Source organism: Styela clava, chromosome 3 (genome assembly GCF_964204865.1).
Source record: "Styela clava chromosome 3, kaStyClav1.hap1.2, whole genome shotgun sequence".
Lineage (NCBI taxonomy): Eukaryota > Metazoa > Chordata > Ascidiacea > Stolidobranchia > Styelidae > Styela > Styela clava.
Window position 1 is genome coordinate 12799588 of NC_135252.1, and position 22613 is coordinate 12822200.

General features: G+C 34.9%; 2 protein-coding genes, 1 long non-coding RNA gene and 1 other non-coding gene across 5 annotated transcripts; 2 read left to right on the forward strand and 2 right to left on the reverse strand.

The window, feature by feature from the left end:
* The first annotated feature begins 1091 nt into the window (after nt 1-1091).
* Nucleotides 1092-10067, forward strand: LOC120342537 (uncharacterized). The gene is made up of 7 exons (XM_039411414.2): nt 1092-1323; nt 1725-1869; nt 4727-4791; nt 4997-5129; nt 6042-6201; nt 6505-6580; nt 9097-10067. The coding sequence occupies exons 1-7, from the start codon at nt 1243-1245 to the stop codon at nt 9133-9135; spliced, it is 699 nt and encodes a 232-aa protein (XP_039267348.2). The 5' UTR covers nt 1092-1242; the 3' UTR covers nt 9136-10067.
* On the forward strand, nt 4358-4439 carry Trnal-aag (transfer RNA leucine (anticodon AAG)). The gene has a single exon. It is a non-coding gene; the product is annotated as a tRNA-Leu (tRNA).
* Nucleotides 10068-10290: 223 nt separating the features above from the next.
* Nucleotides 10291-21985, reverse strand: LOC120342511 (uncharacterized). The gene is made up of 20 exons (XM_039411375.2): nt 21727-21985; nt 21216-21339; nt 20830-20982; nt 20508-20576; nt 20132-20235; nt 16885-17012; nt 16428-16498; nt 15871-16029; nt 15209-15590; nt 14409-14636; nt 13823-13934; nt 13623-13668; nt 12784-12916; nt 12562-12631; nt 12305-12344; nt 11855-11937; nt 11483-11572; nt 11125-11200; nt 10841-10883; nt 10291-10760 (listed from the first exon to the last, which is right to left on the reverse strand). The coding sequence occupies exons 1-20, from the start codon at nt 21756-21758 to the stop codon at nt 10738-10740; spliced, it is 2166 nt and encodes a 721-aa protein (XP_039267309.2). The 5' UTR covers nt 21759-21985; the 3' UTR covers nt 10291-10737.
* LOC144420973 (uncharacterized) lies at nt 17852-19731 on the reverse strand. 2 transcript variants are annotated; one of them, XR_013474821.1, is made up of 3 exons: nt 19290-19731; nt 18880-18996; nt 17852-18461 (listed from the first exon to the last, which is right to left on the reverse strand). It is a non-coding gene; the product is annotated as an uncharacterized LOC144420973 (long non-coding RNA). The 2 variants fall into 2 exon arrangements; XR_013474820.1 differs by having other exon boundaries at nt 17852-18996.
* Nucleotides 21986-22613: the final 628 nt, after the last annotated feature.

A 22613-nucleotide genomic window follows, 5' to 3' on the forward strand; every position in this document is an offset into this window, starting at 1 on the left:
GGACAAATAGGTTTTAGTTACTTTTTGAAGACATCACAACGCAGCGGGCAAGGGTGTTGACATAAGGGGTCTTCCGAGTATTGTTACTTTTTACATCAGCTATTGTTATAATATCTTGCGTCAATATAGCGTTACGAAATACAATATTGGATATAACAAGGAAAATAATGGGTATAGGAGTAGGAAAACCTCAAGTTTTGTAACAATTCTCGCTCGAGCGATGACAGGTCAAGGATGGTAACAGGATCGTTATGGTATTATGCTCTCTCGCTGCGTTTCCCTGGCAACGATGCGCAATTCCCCGTGCTATAGATACCGTTTTGGTGTTGGCTTGTTGATATGCGGATAGACGGGATGTCACTTTCTAGAATTTCTTTTACTAAAAGATCTCCCTCTTGCTACGTCCAAATGATACTTATTCGTATCTAGAAACAGTAAAAGTGTACGTTGGTATAAGTGGATAAATATGTCAATACAGACGCCGCGGTATCATGAAGTGATAAGATGTTGACAAGGGATTTATCTGTGAGTGGTTTTAGAGAGCTTGATATTCAGATTTTTTTTTCAGATTGAACAATTTCGTACAATAAAGAATAAGTTTCATATTATATTAGATTATATGATCGTGTTTCAATATATTCGACGTAAACGGAGGAATGAGCATCTGAAATTTCTAAAAACCGAAAGAATGCCTGAAATACTCGTTTTAAAGTATACAAAATACATAGTATATTTTACTATATATATGCGCTTTTTAGGCATCCATCCTTAACAATCGTCGAGGAAGTACATTGTTATGCTACGGTTAGTTATCGACTTTTAGTAGATTAGATCTGAACCAGCTGAGAGTATTCCATATATATATATATATATACAAGCATAGGAATGGAATAAAAGAAAATAGAGGCATTTTATGGAGGCGACGTTTAGTAAATAGTAAGGTCAATATCATGATTAGTGAAAACATAAAATTTGCAATTAGTCATTGTACAAATGTAACAAAATTATCCAATTGTTATACAGTACAAAAATTTTCAAATTATGTGAATGAATAATATTATATATATATACTTTCAAATTATCACAGCCAATTCTCTTAGATTTTCATTACACAAGATCGTAGGAAAGAAATTTACAATAAAATCGATCGTTACCGCATAATGCTGTAATATTACCAAGATAATACAGAACGACATAGAAGGTTTTTGTTGAAAGAATTGTTAAAAATACCAGGGCAGCACAATGCCAACGGGTTCTGTTTACAGTGATGATGTACGACTTCTTGATGACCTAACCAGGCTAAAGTTAAAAGTTATTCAAAAGGTGAGTGAAATTATGCAACTTAGGTTTGCATTGTTTGCTCACTGTCCAGTTACTAAATAAAATTAAAAATTATAACAGTAAACCTTATTTTATTTGATGTTAGAATAAATGAAATCGATTTATACATCTTTATAACATTGGAAGATACCACTAATTTCATGTCGAAATTATCATTATCGAATTCATTTATTCGTGTTATAAATTTGTCATTAAGTGCGTGATATGATTTATTCCGGGTAGTAAATCATTAACAACGTTTTCCTGATTTGTTGTACATCGCGTTAGTGTGGTCCGTTGATGTTCAAAGGATTTCAACATTGGCGAATATTTGTCCAAGATAGAGATATAATCTCCAATTTTCCAAGCAATATAGGAAATCCAATGTTTACTTGCTTCTTTAGAAATTAAACACAAATACACATAGAGAGAACAGGGATGTCTTAACACCAACACGATATCGTCAATACCACCACAGGCGTCGCTACGTTGACTCTCCGGATTCAGACAGATATGAACCGGAGACTCCACCTCCTCTTCCTCCACCAGGTGAATGCCATCATATTGCTAGGCCCTAAATTCGTTTAAGATACAACTTATTATTTTTCTTTTAATTAATATCTGAGATGCTGTATATATATGTAGTAGATTTTCTAGTATTTTCAACAATCATGGTTTCAAGATAAATTTAAAAAAACCAATTCAACGAATTATTTCTGATATTTATGTCTGGTCAAAATCAATTTCGTATGTACGGTCCAATATGCACGATGAAGACGTACAAGGCGATGGGATGAGCAATATGAATATATGTGCACTATTTCTGTAATTAATCATAGAAGAAAAATTTGTCACTTCAGTCATAAGGTTTGATGACGAAAAATGACTTTTTGACTCATCTTGAAATAGTTCATTATTATTTTACGAAATAAACTATGTTATACGTGACAAAATGAATCACTAGAACTACAACAATGTTTAATTGTCACTTTGGTAAACCTTCATCTTACTTGTCGTTCTCTGTGATATATATTTGTCTTGTTGTCAATGACAAAACCCTCTCGAGCAAATAGAGGGCACTTGACACGCCTAGATTTTCATAAGTCAATGCTATATTTTTATCGGATCGTTTAGGAAACGAAGGCACGTATTTGAATGTTGGAGTTGAACTTGAGTCTATGTCGGCCAAAAAGTTGGTGATTTACTAGGCCGTACATATATGGTCATCAATCCTATATAGCTGTCATTTTTATGTAAAAGTCTTGATATACGATCATAAAAGTTGATAATATTAAAAAAAAATTGTACACTAAGTACATCTTGTCACTTCGAGGATACGTATGGACATTATCAATTTGTATCAATGGTATATCATCAATACAACGATTCAAATGGCATCATAACAACCCCCTACTTGACCGCGACGTCAGGCGACTCCATCGATTTGTCGTTTCCAATTGACAAATCTGGATTAAACAAACATTCTTTTGTTATCAAAAGTTAATTTCTTTGTTGATTCTCGATCTTTTGACCTGATTATTTTTACATGGATATGTTTTCGTCTTGATATCGGTCTGAGTAATTAAATGTAATCATAATACTGGAAAGCCACATTTGATATATATATATATAATATTTATTTAACATTTCAAAACAAAAAAATACTTCAGTTTCTCGTGCGTGTGTCTAATGAAGACGTATTAAACAACGAACTCGTATAGAGTTCAGTTCAGAACAGTGGCCAATTAGCCATCTACTTTCCAACCTGAGACGTTATAACGTTACTCTCGGCAGATTCTTATCCATGTCGGCAAAGTTAAGTCGGTTTCGCGTTGTTCAAATCACAGAAGTTTGCGGATGTTATCGCGCGCCCGCGTGTCACAAACTAGGATAAAAGGGTTTCTATTTGACTAAACTTACGACTCATCTATTGTTGTAATTATTCGATCATAAGTCCTGCCCTGTTCAATAACAAAAGTATCAAATATTTCGAACAAATACGGGAACAAAGCAGGTTTTACCAAACAATTAACAATATGTCGACCATGGAAGCTTTGATATGATTTGAACGTCATAAGTCAAACTATAGACGTGGTGTTCCATTCATGGATAACCGCAAAAATCTGGAATTGTAAGACAAGTCGGGCGCAGAGAACTACTGACAACCATAGTCTACTCAAAGAAATGAAAATAGTCACAAGGGAAATTGTTAAACAATACAACGAAGTTATTAAGATTCAATAAAGTTTTCGGGTAATATCAATACACTTGCATTTCCATCTTAAGCATCACGCTATGTATAAGTTGAGCAATGTCTTTCCAAAATATCTTGCGGGAAATTTGGTCGGCTGTTTCAACTCAATCCCGATATGAAAAGCATAATCTGACTCATTACAACGAATTGGCTGATTAGCCATTTCTATTTCTATGACATCAATTTCTAGATGATGATCTATCAGATTCATCTGAAAACTTACTAGATAACATGTCACCAAATTTATACTATCAACGCTTTCAATATGCTGTACTTAACAATTAGCGCTTTTCATATATATACATGTCGCCCAGTGAGAATATACAGGCGTATTTAGCACAAGCCATTACATTACACCGAAATTCAGTTACCCATTTATGGGATTTTAGAGAAGAGAAAAATTGATCAACGTTGGTGAATAAAGTTACGATAAAATGTCTCTAAAAGTACTCCTTGGTATTAAGCTTATCGAGCGAGTACATTCCAGAGAAATACAAAACTATATTTCTTTTGCTGTAATGCTGACTGAATAAACAGTGTGCGATTACGGCGGTCCCGTCCAAACCAAACAACATCAGATCAAATTGAAATCCATATACCCCCGTCTATAAAGTTGTACTATAAAAGACCATGTTTCCATAGCATTAAGAGTGAATTATTACAAATAATTAGCACGCTTGAGTTTACTTCAAACTATCAGAATTGAATGGGATTCGAATATACGAATAATACCGAAATTCGTCTCCCAATTCAAATGGCCAAAGCAAATCCGACCTCCCATGTGGTAGCGTGGCCGAGCGGTCTAAGGCGCTGGTTTAAGGCACCAGTCATTTCGATGGCGTGGGTTCGAATCCCACCGCTGCCAGAATTTTCGATACTCCACGTGAACTCTTCGATATCGTGCGGACGGGATTGTGATAACCCGCAAGTTCCCAAAGCAAGGCGCTGACTATTGAACTATTCACTATTCAGAGTTCAGATGATATTGTCCTGACAAGTCACGTTCATTGCTTATGGTTGTTCACTCACTATTCAGAGTTCAGATAGGATTTTCCTGACAAGTCACGTTCATTGCTTACGGTTGTTTATAGACAGATAGTCGATTCTATAAAAACTGCGCCTTTATGGAAAAATCATCCTTGCATTTTACAGAACGAAGAAGGGACCGATTTTACAGAAAAATTGATAAAAGAAATGAATTACTCCATAAATTATGGGTAAGTACTACTAAGTAGATGCATACGTTACTTTTATGCAATATGAGTTCGAGGTTAAAAATCGTGAATTTATGATATATATATATATATGCCCCAAGAATTAGACTGAATATATATTACAATTTATTTCGGTACATATATTTTTGTTTGTCCCGCAATGCTGCATATTAGAACATATATACACATCCAATAACATTCATTACAGGAGGAATTAGGCGATGGAGGGACAAAATATCGACGTAGAGATAGATATCTTCCACCACTTACTCCGAGAAGACAAAATGAGCCGCCCATATTTGCTTTTAATGAAGGTTTCAAAACTGGAAATACTAAGAAAGGTAACGCAAACTTACTTGTACCTATTTGCAAAATATATGCCATGCGAATTCACCAATATAAATGGGCGCTTCAAAAGTGTGTGTACCAATATAGAGGTAACTAATTTTGTTCGCCTATACTTTACATCAAGTTATGTAAAGGGACTGAAGCTTAGGAGCCTAAGCCTAAAATGAGAAAAATCGGAATGAAATTGTGGCCCAACCCTAACATGCAGTACACACACTACGGGAGTACCAATAAATGAACCTAAGTCGAACAACATATATATATATATAATGGAATTTCGTGGTTTAAACGTTTATCGGAACGAAATGATTTCCTATTTGAGTCTGATCTGCAATAATGGGGTTTTTCATAAATGATGCCCCACATAATCACATCCTAGAAAAACAACATTCGTCCGTTTCCGCACTTTTATATTGTCGCGACCCGCAAGAATACCTCTTAAAAAAGCGGTCCCACAAATTTTCACCCAAAAGACACCAACCAAACATGTATCTATTGGAATGGGCTGGAAAAATTGACGTAATATTACGCAGAGATAAATGTATCAAGAACTAAAATCAATAACGCTTGTAAACTCTAAAACGTTGGTTCTTTTAAGCAACCGTCTTTGTCACAGCGAGGAAATTGCATTGCAATTGCGCTATTGCCAATTTCCCCATATTACTATTCATTTTTTGTAACTCTCCACATAATGCGTCGCAGAGAAACTGCCTTCAACAAACAGTTTTAGTAAATCAAATGATATCTATGGGATTTGGCATAGCAGTATATATTAGTAATTTTGCATAAGATGAAATGTTTGTGGATTGATTGAATGGAACGAAAAATTGATAAAATTCGTTATATTTTTTTCTAATTTATCCACTTAAGTTTATACGTTATAAAAAGAGTTTTCACACTTTTAGACCTTATGGAATTAATGCTGATACAAAACGCGCAAATGCAGCAGTGGTTGATGACACAAACATTGGCGAAACGTGCTGGTGCTGCTGATGACGATGCACCACATCATTATCATCATTATTACGGAGATCCAAGAACATATCCTCTACCACCCATCAAAAAGTAAGTTGACGAAAACTTCAGTTTGGGAGAAGCGTAACAATCCGTTTTTACATGCACACAAGAGTAATTGGTATGGGTCTACTTACTCTACTATAGCAACTCCTATTAGGCAAATTCATTAAAAAAATAATTCGTACTAGAAAGTCACGATGTGTACCTCGAGGTATCAAATCATCGCATTACTCAGCTATTGGTAGAAATTAGATCCATGTAACACGACACGAGGGTATACAAGAGCACCATTTACACAATGGTGCAATCAGCAGTGCGCTCAAACTAATATCAATTTAAATTTGTTTTCAGAACCGATTCCGGTAATCAGTATCCTCAGGATTTCTTTGCTGGCAATAGATCACCATCTCCGGCACCAGCAGCAGAGGTATGTTAGCCTTGTACGCTTGGATGACTGAAATAGTATGAAAATGTGAACCTAAGATGCCTCACATATTTGGCAAATTTTTTTGGCTGAAAACTACTTGCAACTAAATAGTTTTCATTGGCTGGCTAAATATTCATTTGTGAATATGAAATTAGTTATCAAGTTGATTCTGTCATGCAGAAAATGTAGAGCAATTTTGTTAAAATTTTAACCGTATATTTTAACATGAAAATTGTTTGATACTTCTAACATCAGGTTGATCAAATTGAATAGCAGGTAAGGTTAGACAAATCCAACATAAACTGTAGTTCAACCTAACAGTTGCCTGGGAAACGGTTAGGTAGGCCTGCCCATATTAGAACTGCGCAACTATATTTAATGTATATATACTCAATATATTTATATACGCGTATATATATTCGGGCTGGTAATTCAAGGAAAATCACTTCAACCGTTTAACCGGGTTAAATAAACAGGTTAGCCGCATCGTAACGTTTGACGTAATAATTTCAGCTTGATACGTCATAATGGTTACGAAGCAATTTCGCGTGATCTTAACTTAGGCTTTGTTTTCAACAATCAACAATGCAGAAGCAATCGAGATCAAATTTGGGGTGATCCATATTGGTTGCGCCGAAACGTATCTACATGGAAAAAGAGGAACAATAAAAACACATTTCTGCAATGGCAGGATGAAAGGAACAAAATTTTTGGATCTGTTGTACAAAGCCCCCGCCAACGCTCAAAACAAGAAAATGAGTAATTATCCGGTTAAGGTTTTGGGTTAGGAAAGCAGATTGCGATAGAAATTCCAATTTTTTAAATTAGGGTTGTTTAAGGTTGCGGACCGCAGTCGGAGAAAACCCAAATATGATCAAAACATCGCGAGTTTACTCACTTTAAATATCGGTTATATATATTTGAGAATGAGAGTTTTCCGTTATAATCAGTTTTACAAGGAAACTTTATAAAGCCTTTAGTTATTTTATAATTGCTTCCCGAGAAATATCGTGGTATTTTCGGTATCTTTTCTCGTGTTTGGTCTTGTAATGTGTTATAATTTGAATTATATTATGTTGTGGCAGATATTGCTTGAAAACACACCAGACAGGGTTTAACGTTGTTGTGGGTAAGGAAATACGTTTTCTCCCTGTTTACCTCGGTCACCTTTTTTCTACAACATTGAAATTCCGTGATTTTACCAAACATCAATCCCGACATCGGGAATAGGAAACGGACTATTCCTAGTTGGAATAGTTTGAGAATAACTCAAAATTGTTCTGCCAGTAAATACAAATATCTGCCAATGGTTCAGTAGTACACGCCAAAATTGTTCTGTGGGCCGCACGAAATGTCTCCGGGAGCCGCATGCGGTCCGCGATTTGGACCAACCTGTTTCAAATCAGTCTTAACCCCATCTGGACTATTACTAATTTGTTATTTGAAAACGTGGCGGGGGTATTTTTCTCAAATAACATGAGGCGCTTTGTACGAAAGATCCCAATTTTCCGCTTTAAGATATATAAATATATATATATAAACCACACTCCAACTCAGATAAGATGACAAAGTACGGCAAAATATGATAGTATATCATTGAGTGTATCAAAATCGCCGCCATGCATACAAACGGCGAACCCATTTTGAGGAGATTTCAGTACATTGTCGTTTACCAGTAGGCTAACTAACTATATTAGCAATGATTACAGAGAACCAGCGATATAGCATTAACGATAGGCTGTAAACAAAGAGTGGGAAACACAATTTAATGCAACAGAGTAACGTTCAAGCATGACTTAACATAACTCATATATATATAACAACTTTCACAAAACAGAGTAACCGCATGATTTTAAATATTTTGAGCTTTTGAATTGCAGCTCATCGATGGAGAGTGGTGTAATCACCATCATACAAAAACCGTAAATGAATGGCAGGAGATTTGATCTTTATGAAAGTCTTTCATAAAAAATAATTGGATCAATGAAAAGCATTTTGATTTAAGTAGCCTATCACGTAATAGAATTCCGGACGCCAGAATTGCATCCGAGATGCCCAACTGCTACATATCGGTAGTTCATGATATTCTTCCCCATAAATTTACCTACACTCTATAAATGGGGTGGAAAGGAATTAAAATTTCCAAACACCCCGCTAATTTTGAGGTATGAGACCACACTTTAATTCCCAACTAAAATATATAATTGTGTTTAAATATACAAAAAAAGTGGCGTATACATATATATACGATTCCAATGATCAGCCCAACACACAACCCATTTTTATGGGTTACAAATAGTTCTATCGTCTACAGCAAAATGTCGACCACTCCTCTAAATGTGGCAACATCCTCTCTAAAATAAAAAGCTGCAGAGCATACTGCTCTTCCGTAGCTCTTGTCTTCATCGTAATGATGTGGAAGATGTTGCACTTTTATCCCTTTAAGTTGGAAATATTGACTCCATTTGTAAAGTTATTACCGCTAAAACCATGTCACAATTCTGTTTCTTCTTCAGGCACCACCGCCACCAGCTGGAAGAAACAAGCGCCGATAGAGATACTCAGCTGCATAGCATATATATGAAAAAGGATGGACTTATTTTGACAAACATTACCCAGAGTCGCAATATTTTGCTTTAATATTTTTAACCAATGTATCAAGTTTGTAACTTTATTACGAAGTTAGAGTCGGTCACAGAGAAATAATGGGTCGACCTATTCGTATCACCTTCTCTTAGCGTGATTTATCAACACAAATGTTATACAAGCGAACTTTATTGTTTATGGCTCGTCACTGTGTAAGAAAATCAGGCCCAAACGAGACAATTACGTTATTTCTATAAAGCTTTTTCAAATTTGTCTTTTTATGTTACCGTTCCTACATGCAGTATATATTTGTAGATTTTTATATGTAAAGTATTAGGTGATAATCATGAATAGTTGAATGATCATAGGCAAAATTATATTCGTAAAAATAACAAAAACAGCTGAAAACTTTACCTCTACTTCTATAGCATGTAGTGATACCCCTAATGATGCTTGGAAAAATATTGTTAAAATACGATGCTTTGAAATTTCCACAGCTTGGTAGACTACCCGGTTCAGTTTTATCACTGTCTGTGTATTTTACGCCTATCCTGTCTTAACAAAAATCAAATGAAACCCGAACATCCGTTTTAGCTATAGTCGAAGACTATCATTTAGTTCATTATTTCACCAGTACCGAACTAATTGATTCAATTCGATCAAAATTTCTGAATCGTGAAGCATTAAGCTAGGATTTCCATAAATGAGTAAATAAATTCATTTCTTTTTTCTGCTCAAACGAGTGAAAAATGTACAGAAAACCCGAGTTATTTAGCAGAAAATTCATATCTTTTTCAATGTGTATAGTATACGATTTTGATATTTTTATACTGTAGATCGACTTAGGCATATTGTTTAACAAGAGTTGACAATTTCATGCAGTAAATTCTATTTTATGAAATACCGCCATTAATTGAATTGAACTATTTAGTCCAGTTCACAGCAAAGCAGAGCTCTATGTTACTTCAGAGATTGTCGACTGAGAATTACGGAAACACTCATACGGATAGACCTACAAAGAGATGCAGGGGAGGGTGAAAAAACACGTCCATGATACATTGGATGTTGTGAAAAATCGGAAAGCAAAATATTGCCATGTTTTACCGATAAAATTATAGTTACAATATCCCAAAACAAATACATTATGGGCGACTCATTCGCAGCAATGGCGCCTAAGGGTACTAGTGGGCTTGTTTTCAGGTGAAAAATACAATCAGCTCTTCAAACCCAGATGGCTTGCTGACTTCAAATATTCCACAAGTATAGTCGCTTGATGTTGTTGATACTCACTATCGCTGCTAATCTTTACTATCGCCTCCAATTATTAATATACCATGTTTTTAAAATCGCATGTAACTAGAAAAAAAAGGTGAATAATCACATTCTCGTAATTTATTTACCACGGAAGAAAAATAAATCAAACATCTCATTTTTATAATCATAACATTTCATGAACGCAACAAGTTTATTTTACAAAGAACAGCAAGGACCTGAATCTCCTCCCATTTGAACCTGAAAAGAAGTAGGTTGTAGGCTGCGAACGAGATACCAAAACGTATGAATTGACATTATCAATTGTTGAAGTTCGAAGCACCTGGCCAAGAGAAAAATAGAATGTTACTTACCGTAAACTTTAAATCGACTGAATCTATAATATTCAATTTATTGCCTCACCTCGAAAAGCAGACGAATATGGCTTTCTGAACGGCTGATTTTCCTGTTATGCAATACGATAGGGCCGATAAAAGAAAAAGCATTAAAAACGTTTCTAACGACTTAATAATTAAGAATATAAAATATTTATGATGCCACTGAAGAGAAGCTTGATTTTCTCCAATTCCTGATAAATATCCACATTATATTATTGTAATATACTGATTCAAACATCTTCAAGCACTTCGGTAATTGAATAGTAAACTAATTAAACAATAATCGTTGAAAATTGTATGATTTATTACCTTGATCTCTTGACTGAAGGAATAATCATCATCAGTAACTGAAGACTCATCATCAGAATCTGAAAGCGTTATCCATCTGAAAATATACAAGATAGTAATGATATGAAATATTTACCAATCAGTGCTGCCGTATTATTTTCTTCCATCCTATCATCCCTACAAGCATTAATCCACTAGTTAAAAAACGATAAAGAGTTCACTTTTTGACAACGGAGATTCTACTAAACAACATAAAAGATTAATTCCATTTCCCTTCTTTCTGAACAAGGCAGACTCTTGAACGTTTAGGAAGGACCAAGTCCTAAACAAGTAAAATATTAACAAATCCAAAACTGTCCGTTATAGAATCAACACGTACGATGATGATTGAGCTTGTCTTCTCACTGGAAATGAGTTGTTGATAATATCTCGATCTTCTTGTTTTATATTTGTGACATTAATACATGTGCTGTGAACATTATTACACATTAAGGAAAATATAGAAAGGATGATCGAAAATCACAAACTAACTATCATTGACCGTCAAATGCATTTGATCGGTAAGGTGCGTCATACAAACAAATGTAAGTTATTTAAAAGAGGATTTGATTTAAGGCACAGTAACAACACATTATTATTTGAAACAATAAGATGCAAATTTCAAAGCTTTGAAAGCATGCAAATAATGACATTTTGTAAAACAAACAATATTGGAGCTCAAATGTGCACCTGTTTTTACGTTCAAACATACCTATTGGCCAAAGCATTAGTTTTGTCTCCAAGGGCTGCCTTGACGTTTGGTTGAGTTGGAAAACATGGATACATTGAATTGACCTAAAAGTAGATAAAAATCCTTATAACGAGATATAAATGCATTCAAAAGAGTCTTTAAGAGTCATTGGTAACTTTAAATCAATTGCTTTTACTTCGAACAAACTTGCATGAATTTGATACCTGCCTGCGTAAATTTAATATTATGATATGAAAAATCATTTCAAACTTATTTTACATGACAAAAACAATATTTCCCTTATCGGTTAGTGTGTCGATAGTGTGACCACTAGATAACGATATGAATTAATATTTGTCCACAGGATATAACATGGATTCCCTACATTAATATAAATTTAAAATTAAAGTAACACCGATAGATTAATTTAAACCCTCACACAAACTCGTTATTAAAGTAAATAATACTCACATTACCAGTGTCAGCTTGCGGATCCTGGTTTTCCGTCCAACTAGTAGTGGTAAAGAAAATTAAAGAGCATGAACGGATGTTATCAACCGAGGTAACTACTATATACAAATATATGACTGAAGATTAATTCATAGAATTACGAATAAACACGTATATTTCCCCAGTCTGAAAAAACTTCACACGAATCATTTGTCTGAATTTACTTTATACTTTATAAATTTAACATATTTTTTACATGTATATGTATTTCAGAATACCTTATATGTTCATCAAGATCAAGTGGTCCCCCATTGTTTCCCAGTTGTTGTGTCAATGTGTTGGCAGATTCTGAAATATTACTTCATTATTTAAGGTTTTTGAATACGTAAGAGAGGAAACCACAACACTCCGTGGCCCCCTGTTCTTCAATACTTCATTTTCTAAAATATCAGCAAAACATTGAAACAATGGCGAGGAAATATCAAAATTCAAAATAATACTTTTTTGGGGCTTTCCTTTTTTTCTAGTAAAGAACTGTCGTTTCCTCTTAGTAATTTTTGGCTTTTTGTATGCAACTACAGAATCAGTAGATTGATCAATACCTAATGCATCATCCTGATATGGCTCAGCGGTCTGAAAATTCAAATGTATATAGATATTGATTTATGTACAGCAGGTTAGTGGCAATGTGGCATATATAACATAAAAATTAAAGAAAAAGCATATTTGACTTTATGTGAATTTGTGACTGCAAAATAGTCTATACCATTGTTTCCCAAACTTTTTGGGCCGCGGACCCCTGTTTGTGAATTTTGTTGTTGACGGACCCCCATCCTATGTCGTATCAATTTATGTGCCTAACAAACGAGAAAGTATGTTGTTTTCTTTGATGAAATAAAACTTGTGAGTCTTTATTAATACATACTAACGTTAAATACTGGCAGGCTGGCGCAATTCAATAAGATTAAGCTCTATTTGTGTTTATTTGACTCTTTTCATATCGTACGGACCCCCTGTGCAGTCGTCGGGGACCCCCAGGGGTTCGTGGACCCCAGTTTGGGAAACCCTGGTCTATACTACTTGCGTAAAATACTTTTAAAATGTTGATAGATACTTGAAACTTTACAAAAATTGTTTAAGCTGGAATTCATTAAAACCCCAGAGCAACTCTCCTCATTTTGCCTTCATTGCAGCTTTACCGTTTTATTTTGACAAAATGCCAAAATATAAAATTGTCAAGTCCATGTCTGCGTAGTAAAGGTCTATGGCTTTATTAGAGGTTTCGAATAAGAGCAAAGCGGAAGAAAACGTACACCGAAATTAAGCAAAAAAGACTCACAACCATTGTATTAGAAGTTGAAGTCTGTTGTTGTGTCTTCGGTGTCCTAAAATATAATATAAAAGAATTCACTTTCTGTGAAGAGCTGAAAATCAACAATGTTTAATAGGTGTTTACAACAATGAATGCAGAATGCAAACAAAGCCCTCGACTTCTAAGGAATGCTGAATAGGAATATTCTATTTCTAACCAATACAAACCTCATAGATCTGGTATTGGGTCTGGCGAACCATTCCTGTGATTGATTGTGTGCCATATCCTGCCAACTTTGTATCAACGGTTCCTCATTTTGTGGAATTCTCTGTGATTCTCCTGAAACATAATTGTAGTATTATGGGAACATTCATACTGATACAGTAATCGATACAAACCTGATAGAGATGGCAATGCAGGAAGGTTGCAGCAACCAATTTGAGTGAACTAGTTATCATAAAACACAAACTATTCTGCCATTCTCACAACACAGCACATCAGAAACTAAATAACTCCATCGCCAGAAATGCTCGAAGCGAGCAATAATCAGAATGTTTACAACGTCAAAACCCACGCTGATATGCAAAATTTTCTTTAATCTCAGTTCGATGAGCAATACTGATATGTCGTTTCCGAGCGCGGTGTGTCCGTAAATTCCATTCAGTCTCTTCCAAAATTCCTTTTAGAAAACGGATGATATATTGCATAAAATTCGACAACAATCATCCTACTCATGTCAAGTGTTGGGAAAACGTTATTCTACGAAAGTCCTATTAATTAATAATAAATAAAATAACGACAATATTTTCTTACTTGGTACTAAATGTTGCTGAGGCATGACTGTAGCGATTGGTGAACTTTTGTTTTGTTTGCTCCATGAATAACCCACATTTTGAAACGGAGAACCACATATGCTAGTAATTGGTTGTACTGACGGTAACGTGTTTGGAATATTACCAAGCGATGAATGCGACGGGTAAGATACAACTGGTCGAATCATGTCTAACGAATGACCCGAAGAAGCTTTTTGATGAGAGAAAACTGAAATTGGAAATTTTTAAGATATCGATTTAAAACTTTTCTTTATTAATATGAATTAATTAATGCATTTCGAAATAAGTTTATAGCTCGAGAAGATCAAGAACCAGTATCATAAGAGTTAACTAGTAAATTTTGAAGATTCTTTTGACCGAGCCAAATCGAATTGCAATATCGGTTTATGAACACTCTTGTTGACTGCCAGAATAGGGTGCTCCCGAAGTATGCGAACCAAGATGGCGGACATCGGAACGTAACATGGGTAACAGGTTAGGCGATAATTTTTTTCCAATTTTCCTTATTTTAGTCCTATTATCAGTTCGAAGACTAGCCAAGAGCCTCCCGTAGTATTTATACCTAAAATTATGGCCTAACCCTAACCTAGTACACATATTACATTCCGATGTCCGCCATCTTGGTTCGCATACTTCGGGAGCCCCCAGAATAGTTTATTAATATTTGACATCTGAAGGTGACTTTTATAAATTATTCCTCGTTGCAGTAGTGCGACACATGGCAAATATGTGAAGAAGGGTTCTAAGGGTTCTATCTAACAACAAATATGCTAACGCTACCTGAGTTAGGATGTCTTGGGAGCAGTATTGTAGGTACAACGAACGGAGTAGAATCAGACACATCATTATAACTTGGTGGCAGAGGAAGAATTTGGTTAGGCGGATTGAAACTGCATTGGAAATCGTCCTGACGAATAGGAACTATACTCATTGATGTACCGACCGCTGAAACTCTCGGTTCAAAACGATTGATGCTATTATTGGCTGAGCTTTTCAGCATTGATTGAGAAACATTACTCGTCGGAAAAGAGATGGATGAACGAAGATTCTCCTTAGGGTTAAGTAATGGTAATTGAGGGGAGTATTGGCACCACATGTCAGCAGTTTGAAGTTTCGGTTTTTTCAAATGAGATTCGATTTTTGTTGTGTTTGATACAAGTTCCTAAACAAAAATAGATGGGACAAAATAGCAAAATTTTCCTAATTTAAAAATGGCAATTATGTTTTGAGAAATGGATAGTTGAATATAGAAGTCCATATATATAGTACGATACAAGTACATATTATACATATATGCAATTAATATAGTAAACTCTATTTTAAAATGCTCATACAATTACTCAGGTATCCAAGACACTTTATTGTGAATTTACAAAGCAGGGAGATACGGTTATTAATGAATACCGGATATTCCACATGACACAGTATAAGTGAAACAAAACCTCTATCTTGTCTGTCTGCATTTGTTGTCCTCTATCAAAAACTTCCGTCAACTTTTCAATAACCAGATTGTCTGCTTCTCTTCGATATTTATCTAGTTCAGCTCTTACTCGATCTAATTCAGAAGTCTTTTCATCTAACTGAGTTTCTAGACTTGTGATCTGTCAAAAGAGAATTCAACTGAATTAATTGAATCAGTCAACAAGGAATAAGAAAAAAAATATAAATTGTGGGTTCGAGACATAATTCTTATAGATGTTTTCAAAACAGAAACGAGCTACCCGGCGCTCGAAAGTAAACAATAAGTATTTAAAACCACGAAAAATACCCCTGTTGATACATATGTGAGCATACATTGAAAAAATAACAGCTAACCTCAAAATTCTCAGGTAATCTGTAAGACAGATATAATTATTGTTGCAAAATTATTATTTTTAAAATGAATTGAGTAATCTATTGAGGTTCCTGTTACATAAACACCGACTAGACTAAACAGAGAAACCCAGGCCATTACATACGAGTAATTTCCGTATTCCTAAGAAGACGTGCGACAAACTACCTTGTCTTCCAACTCTTTCTTTCCTTTTACTAAATTTTCAACACCCGACAGCTTCAACAGTATTTCTTCCACTGAAATTATAGAAATTCTTGTATTGGATCTTTATTACAGAACAAAGATGATGACATCATGATTTTCATTTTTTACATTGAATAACTTTTGAAATAGTACGGTGTTCTTTCACAATCATAATGATATTTAATCACATTTAATAATAAAATGTTATAATAACTATTCATGACAATTGCCTATTGCAATGTGCCGCCTAATTTTGTAACTTCTTGATAACGCAAGATTGATATAAGAACTGCACTGGTTCATTATTCATCAACAAAATCCTCATTGTAATTGTCAAAAATCTACATCAAAGTACAACTAGTATATTCGGTATGACAAACGTACTCGAGTAATGAATCTTATTCATAAAAAGGAGCAGGATACAGCAAAAGAATCATACTTTTAGCAAGAGAAGATGAAAACCCTTGGGTGGTTTGGGCATCACATTTCCCTGTGTTCAAAACCACAGTGTTCTTGGTTTCTTCACAATGTTCTTTCACCAGAGAAAGAAAATTAGAAAGCATATCCCTGGTCAAGATATAAACAAACATGAAATATTTGAAAAACTGCAATTGTGTCATTAGTTATATATATATATATAGATCATAGCAAATTAGGTTTTGCCGCAATTGGTAATCAAGCATACAAAGTATATTCTTCTACTATTAGGCCGCGAGCCGAGGCCCTGAAAAACGCCTAGAAAGTGAGTTTCGTAGCGCACATCAGGTAACTACCTGAAAATGATTTTAAAATGTTCCTTAAAAATTTAGTAACAAATATTGCCTTGTTCCCACTTCCAAAAGTTGCACGTTTTACGGAAAAGACGCTTTTACTACAAGAAATATGTGCTACGATCTGTCCTATATTCTCTACATTTTCGGCACTGAACAATGACTTCTGCATGACGTAACAATTGAATTAAACCAGCTGTTAGCGAGCGGATGAATATTAGTTATTTCTGCTCGACCTTGCGCTGAGTTGGGCAGGCTTTCCATAGCCCTGTTTAGTTATTATTAGTTAGGTTATGCTAAGACGTTGTTGAAAAATGTATAAGTAAATTATTAAACACTTGTAGATCCTTACCACGGATATGGGCCGTGAGACGAAACCATGAAAACGCCCAGAAAATGAGTTTCGTAGCGCACATCTGGTAACTAAATAAATTCTTCAGTTTTGTGTGAAAACGAACATAATAAACGCATTACAGCTTGTTCCACAATCCTGGTGCGAAATTGAATATAAGAGGTTCCCGGAAATTCAATAACCATAAGTTTACAACGCATACATAAGAACTATACAATTCGAGAGCCCTACAGCACACTAACACAAATGTATTCCTGTAATGTTTTGCCTGACCAAAATCGGACTTCCTCAGTCAATCATAATTTATTAGGTAGATTACGAAAAATATGGCATACATGTAACCAACAACAAAAAATACTTTAATTGTGTGACAGGAGTCGGGAGTGACCTCGAAAGCAGCGACACCAACAACGCTGATTCACATTTGAGAATAAATTTTATGTAATAACCACAAGCAGTTTACAACAAGAACAGCATAAAAAGCTACATCCATTTTATAGAAGCTATCAAGTATCAAACGTATTTATTTTTAAGCAATGAAGTCACAAATTAACATCGTGAGCACGAAAACACAAATAAATCAGTTATTTCTCACTTAGAAATTTACCGCAAAAGTCAAGAAAATTGAATGAATGTACAATATGTACATAACATAGTGAACAGAAATATTACAATTTACAATTAATCTTTTTTTAGTTTATGTGGTTATGTATTTGAACAAAGGCAATAATATTTCTAGAAACAGGACTACGACACTAACAAATGTCCGAAAAAATATACAAATGTATGATACTTATTAAATCAACTGTAATATCTAATTCACTTTCTTCTGAATTGTTTTCGAAATCCACTATCTCAAAAATCGACTTTTCCTCTATAGGTGTACTGTGATTTCTGCAGTCAATACAAAAATCTGTGCAATTTAAGTTGATTTTGGCACACTTTCATAAATTATTTTGACTATTTTTCTTTGCAGTTTGCCAACTCAAGAACTGATTTGAGGGCCACATGCTTCTTCAGTGAATCATTGTTGGGTGGAGAGTATAATCCTTATGTTTGACAGTGTTAAATAGGCGTGCCCTGGTATCATTTACATTCTTCGTATCCTCTTCAAATTCCTCAGCTTTATTTATTATTAATACCTCGTTAACCTCAAAAGATCTTCATAGTCGAGGGAAAAAAATGAATTGAAAACCTCAATGAAGTCTCCAACATGAATTTGATGGGCAGTTCCAATTGCAGAAAAGTGCTAAAGTATTTCAATATGAATAGCCCATCTAAGCTGTTTGCAACTATTATGATTCTCATATACCTTTAAGCTTCAAGACTTCTTGTTTAATCCATTTTATAGCACTGATAGCAGCAGGGATCAGAGCCTGCGTTAGGTCAGATTGGTGGTACATTGCCGTTTTCTTTTGTAGTACAGTATCTAAAATAAGGAAGAAAATAATATTTGGAGCAGCATGATTTTAAAAATACCCCTAAATACTAACTAATACCTTGAATACATAATGCATTTTATCTGATGTACTAAATGAGCGTATATATGCTCATTGCATGTTCTACAGTCCAGCAGTGTTTGCATACCATTACTAGACTATATCTACACTAAATTTTGATATATCACAGTCTGAAATGTCCTATGACAGTATGAGTATGGACTATCAGACTATAGACTATATTTTGAAACATCAACTGTTTGTCTACAACTTCATTTCTCACCTCTCAATCATTTCCAATGCTACCTTTCTTTCCACTCCGGCATAACTTATCATTGCTTCCCAGGTTCTTGTCGACTCTATGAATTTAGATTTAGACCAACCGACATTAGTAAAATTGATTAATTTCTTCTCTTTCACACAACCGTGCATTACAGAAACAGCCATTCATTTCTATTTCCAAATATGCTGTGGCCTATATAGTAGTATAAGTCTGCTGAATAGTCAAGAAGAGTCATTAAATTAATCATACACATTTCATGCAAGCCAGAAAATATCGTTGTTTGTGACATATTATTCTAGGTCTAGCCTTCCTTGGAGTTACCGCACCGTACCTATTTAACAACGTCTTATGAGCTAGTGCTCAACTAAAATTGCTATTTATGGCAAGGATATACAAGTGTTTAATATCTTACCTATACTTTTCAACACCTCCTTAGATTCACTGGACTAATATTACCGGTAACTGAAAAAAACTATGGAAAGGCTACTCAACGCAAAAGCGAGCAGTTGAGTACATCTGATATTCATCCGACCACTGGGGATCCACCTACAGCTGACTAACTTGACTGTTACGTCGTGCAGAAGTCTGCGTTCATTGGCCCATGATACCGGAAAAGCAGAGAAAATAGGACAGATGGTAACACATATTTATTGTAGTAAAAGCGTCTTTTCTGTAAAACGTGCAATTTTTGGAAGTGGGAACAAGGCAATATTTGTTACTAAATTTCTAAGGAACATTTTAAAATCATTTTCAGGTAGTTACCTGATGTGCGCTACGAAACTGAAAGATAAATGGCCTCGGCTCGCGGCCTATATGTTAAAAAACAAACAACTCAAATATACTTTTCCTCCTTTTCTTTGGACTTTCTTCTTGCATGCTCCATGCTTTGTTTGAAATCCTGACTATGTGTATTGGAACTGGTGTAAGATTGACGACTAGAACTTCTCTATGAAAGAAAAATGATTCGAAAACGGATTAAATAGTAATATCATAGTAAGCGACAATATCTTGCATGATGGTGGTATGAAGTTCTCTCAATTCTTAAGCATGACATTAAAATCCACCAAAAATATGCACCAGTATTTTATACCAATACTGAATCGACTGAAGACATATACCTTATTAGATAACAATTCAGTGCAACCCATGAAACGTTTACTATATATACTCTACACTTGGTAGTTTTTCTTGGTTCTAACAATATTATCAAATACTCACAGACTGCGATCGATAAATTCCACTATTCTGGGGTTTGCTGATATACTGTTGGTACCATAGAAGTCCATCCTAAAAAGTAAAAATTTGATTCGTTAAAATTTATTTCAATATAAATTGATTTAGATATTAAACAAGGCTATTAAATTGAATAAAACATGAACTTAACATAAATTCTAGATGACACTGCTGGAATAACAACATCGTCTTAATAGCCAATAATTTAGTTTTTGGAAAGAATAATTGAATAATGGTATATAGAATAATTGAAAAATAAAATAGCCTATATAGCCCCTCGTAAACTACAATTCTGTGTATAACTCACGTCTGAATACGACGAATTCCCAGCAAACGATTGAGAATTTTGAGAATTCAATTGAGAATTTAGCAGCAGTTGTGAACTATTCTGACTAGACAAATCATTTTCCAATCCCATATGATCAGTTTTGGAAAATTTGAACTCTTGTTTCTTCCTTTTCTGCCAAATTAGAAACATGAAAAATAATGAATAAGATCATCATTCATTAGAGACCATATGGCACAATACACTAACAATAAAATTCCTCATGCGATTCCTGTAACATCGTGGTTAAACGTGCTTGAAAATTCCGAATTCCGTCAACTTAATACTTAAAACTGAATATCTGAGATCATTCAAATTGTAAATGAAATTCTCAACTTTATGGCGAGAAATTAATGAGAAATCATTACCAAAATTTCTTCATAAATAGCTGTAGGATCTTTAGTGCTGTAGAACAATCCCCTTTTATCAGAAGTGTTCGTCTGTCGAAAGTGCAATGCACTGCCACTTGATCCATGCTTGAGATCCCCTGGGCTAGGAATGTAAAATATATGATAGGCTTTCACACAGGGCGATATTTTGTGGGAAATAATTGTGTATCGGCTAACGTTATGTACTGTGAAATTCAATCATGATAAATGTTAGTTTAACAGTGGAAGCATGAAAAGAATTTGTATTACCTAATAGCAAGTTGATCGTAAGTAAATATTTAGTGCATCCAGGGAAATAATTAATGCCAGCCACTTTGTGGTGTAATATCTCAAAGTATCGACGCGTCGAGTACCGCAATAGTTGCACGAAACTTGCACATGACCTAACTGTATGCTTATTCACACTACCGGTACTTTACCTGTAATCCAACCTATCACGACCCCATCATTCCAATAAAGTAGCAACATTGTAATTTATCAAAATGCTTACCTAAAATAGGAATTTATTTTGCTCTGTTTCATCCCAGCCGATCCTATTTTTCCAAACTAGTCTACGATGTAATCGTAAAACGAACCGTAGCCTAATGGTAAAAAGACTGAGTCGTCTGCTAAATCACGTGGTCAATTTCTTATATGACGTCACTGAGATATGCAAAAAACGCTTTGGTTAGTAGGATAGGATTTACATATTTATCCCGGGGAGAGGAAAGCCGATAAGACGGCTTATCCATATGGCGAACCACGGCCTCTCGTCCGGTTACCATTCCAAGTCGGGTATGGGATTAGTTATTTTGTTTTCGGAAGCATGGAGTTGTGCGGCAGCGCTTTGAACACACCGTAGTAGTAGGCCTATATTATATTTACGAACAAACGCTTTGTCTTTTGGGTCTGTTACAAAACCTTGTGTTGGTGAAAGAATAAAAATATTGTCAGATATACTAAATCATTTTTCATTTTCATACGTTTGGCGGTGTTAAGAAAAAGGCAATAGGACTCATATTTTCTGAAAAACTATCGGTGAAAACATTGAGGTTGGTTTGGATTGGTGGAAATATTGAGACGAAGCGTGGGCTACCGTATATACGGTACGGTATGTATGTTAATAGTTATTGAAATATTAGACGAGCTGCATCCCTAATGCATCATATATTTCGGGTTTCTCCAAGACAGCAGCGGAGGCAATTGAAAGCCTTCGTTTGTGACTATAGTGATAATAAAAATGGTTGTGCCTTTGGCTAACGCTACTATGCATTTTTCAATGTAAGTTGAGTATCACCACTGAAGCATGAGAATGAAAGTACACCAATTCAGACCTGGTTACTTGAGGAAATGCTACGGAAAAGCAATGAGCATATATACAACGAGTGGAAACTTCCA

Bases quoted from the DNA above. Each gene is read 5' to 3' on its own strand.
- LOC120342537 (XM_039411414.2), top strand. From the start codon at position 1,243: ATGCCAACGGGTTCTGTTTACAGTGATGATGTACGACTTCTTGATGAC. The intron at 1,324-1,724 runs GTGAGTGAAATT...TTGCTTCTTTAG, and splicing joins AGTTAAAAGTTATTCAAAAG to AAATTAAACACAAATACACA. The intron at 5,130-6,041 runs GTAACGCAAACT...TCACACTTTTAG, and splicing joins AACTGGAAATACTAAGAAAG to ACCTTATGGAATTAATGCTG.
- LOC120342511 (XM_039411375.2), bottom strand. From the start codon at position 21,758: ATGAAACAGAGCAAAATAAATTCCTATTTTAG. The intron at 15,591-15,870 runs GTTTTGTTTCAC...ATTTTTGTTTAG, and splicing joins TGCAGACAGACAAGATAGAG to GAACTTGTATCAAACACAAC. The intron at 12,632-12,783 runs GTATTATTTTGA...GTAATATTTCAG, and splicing joins AAAAGGAAAGCCCCAAAAAA to AATCTGCCAACACATTGACA.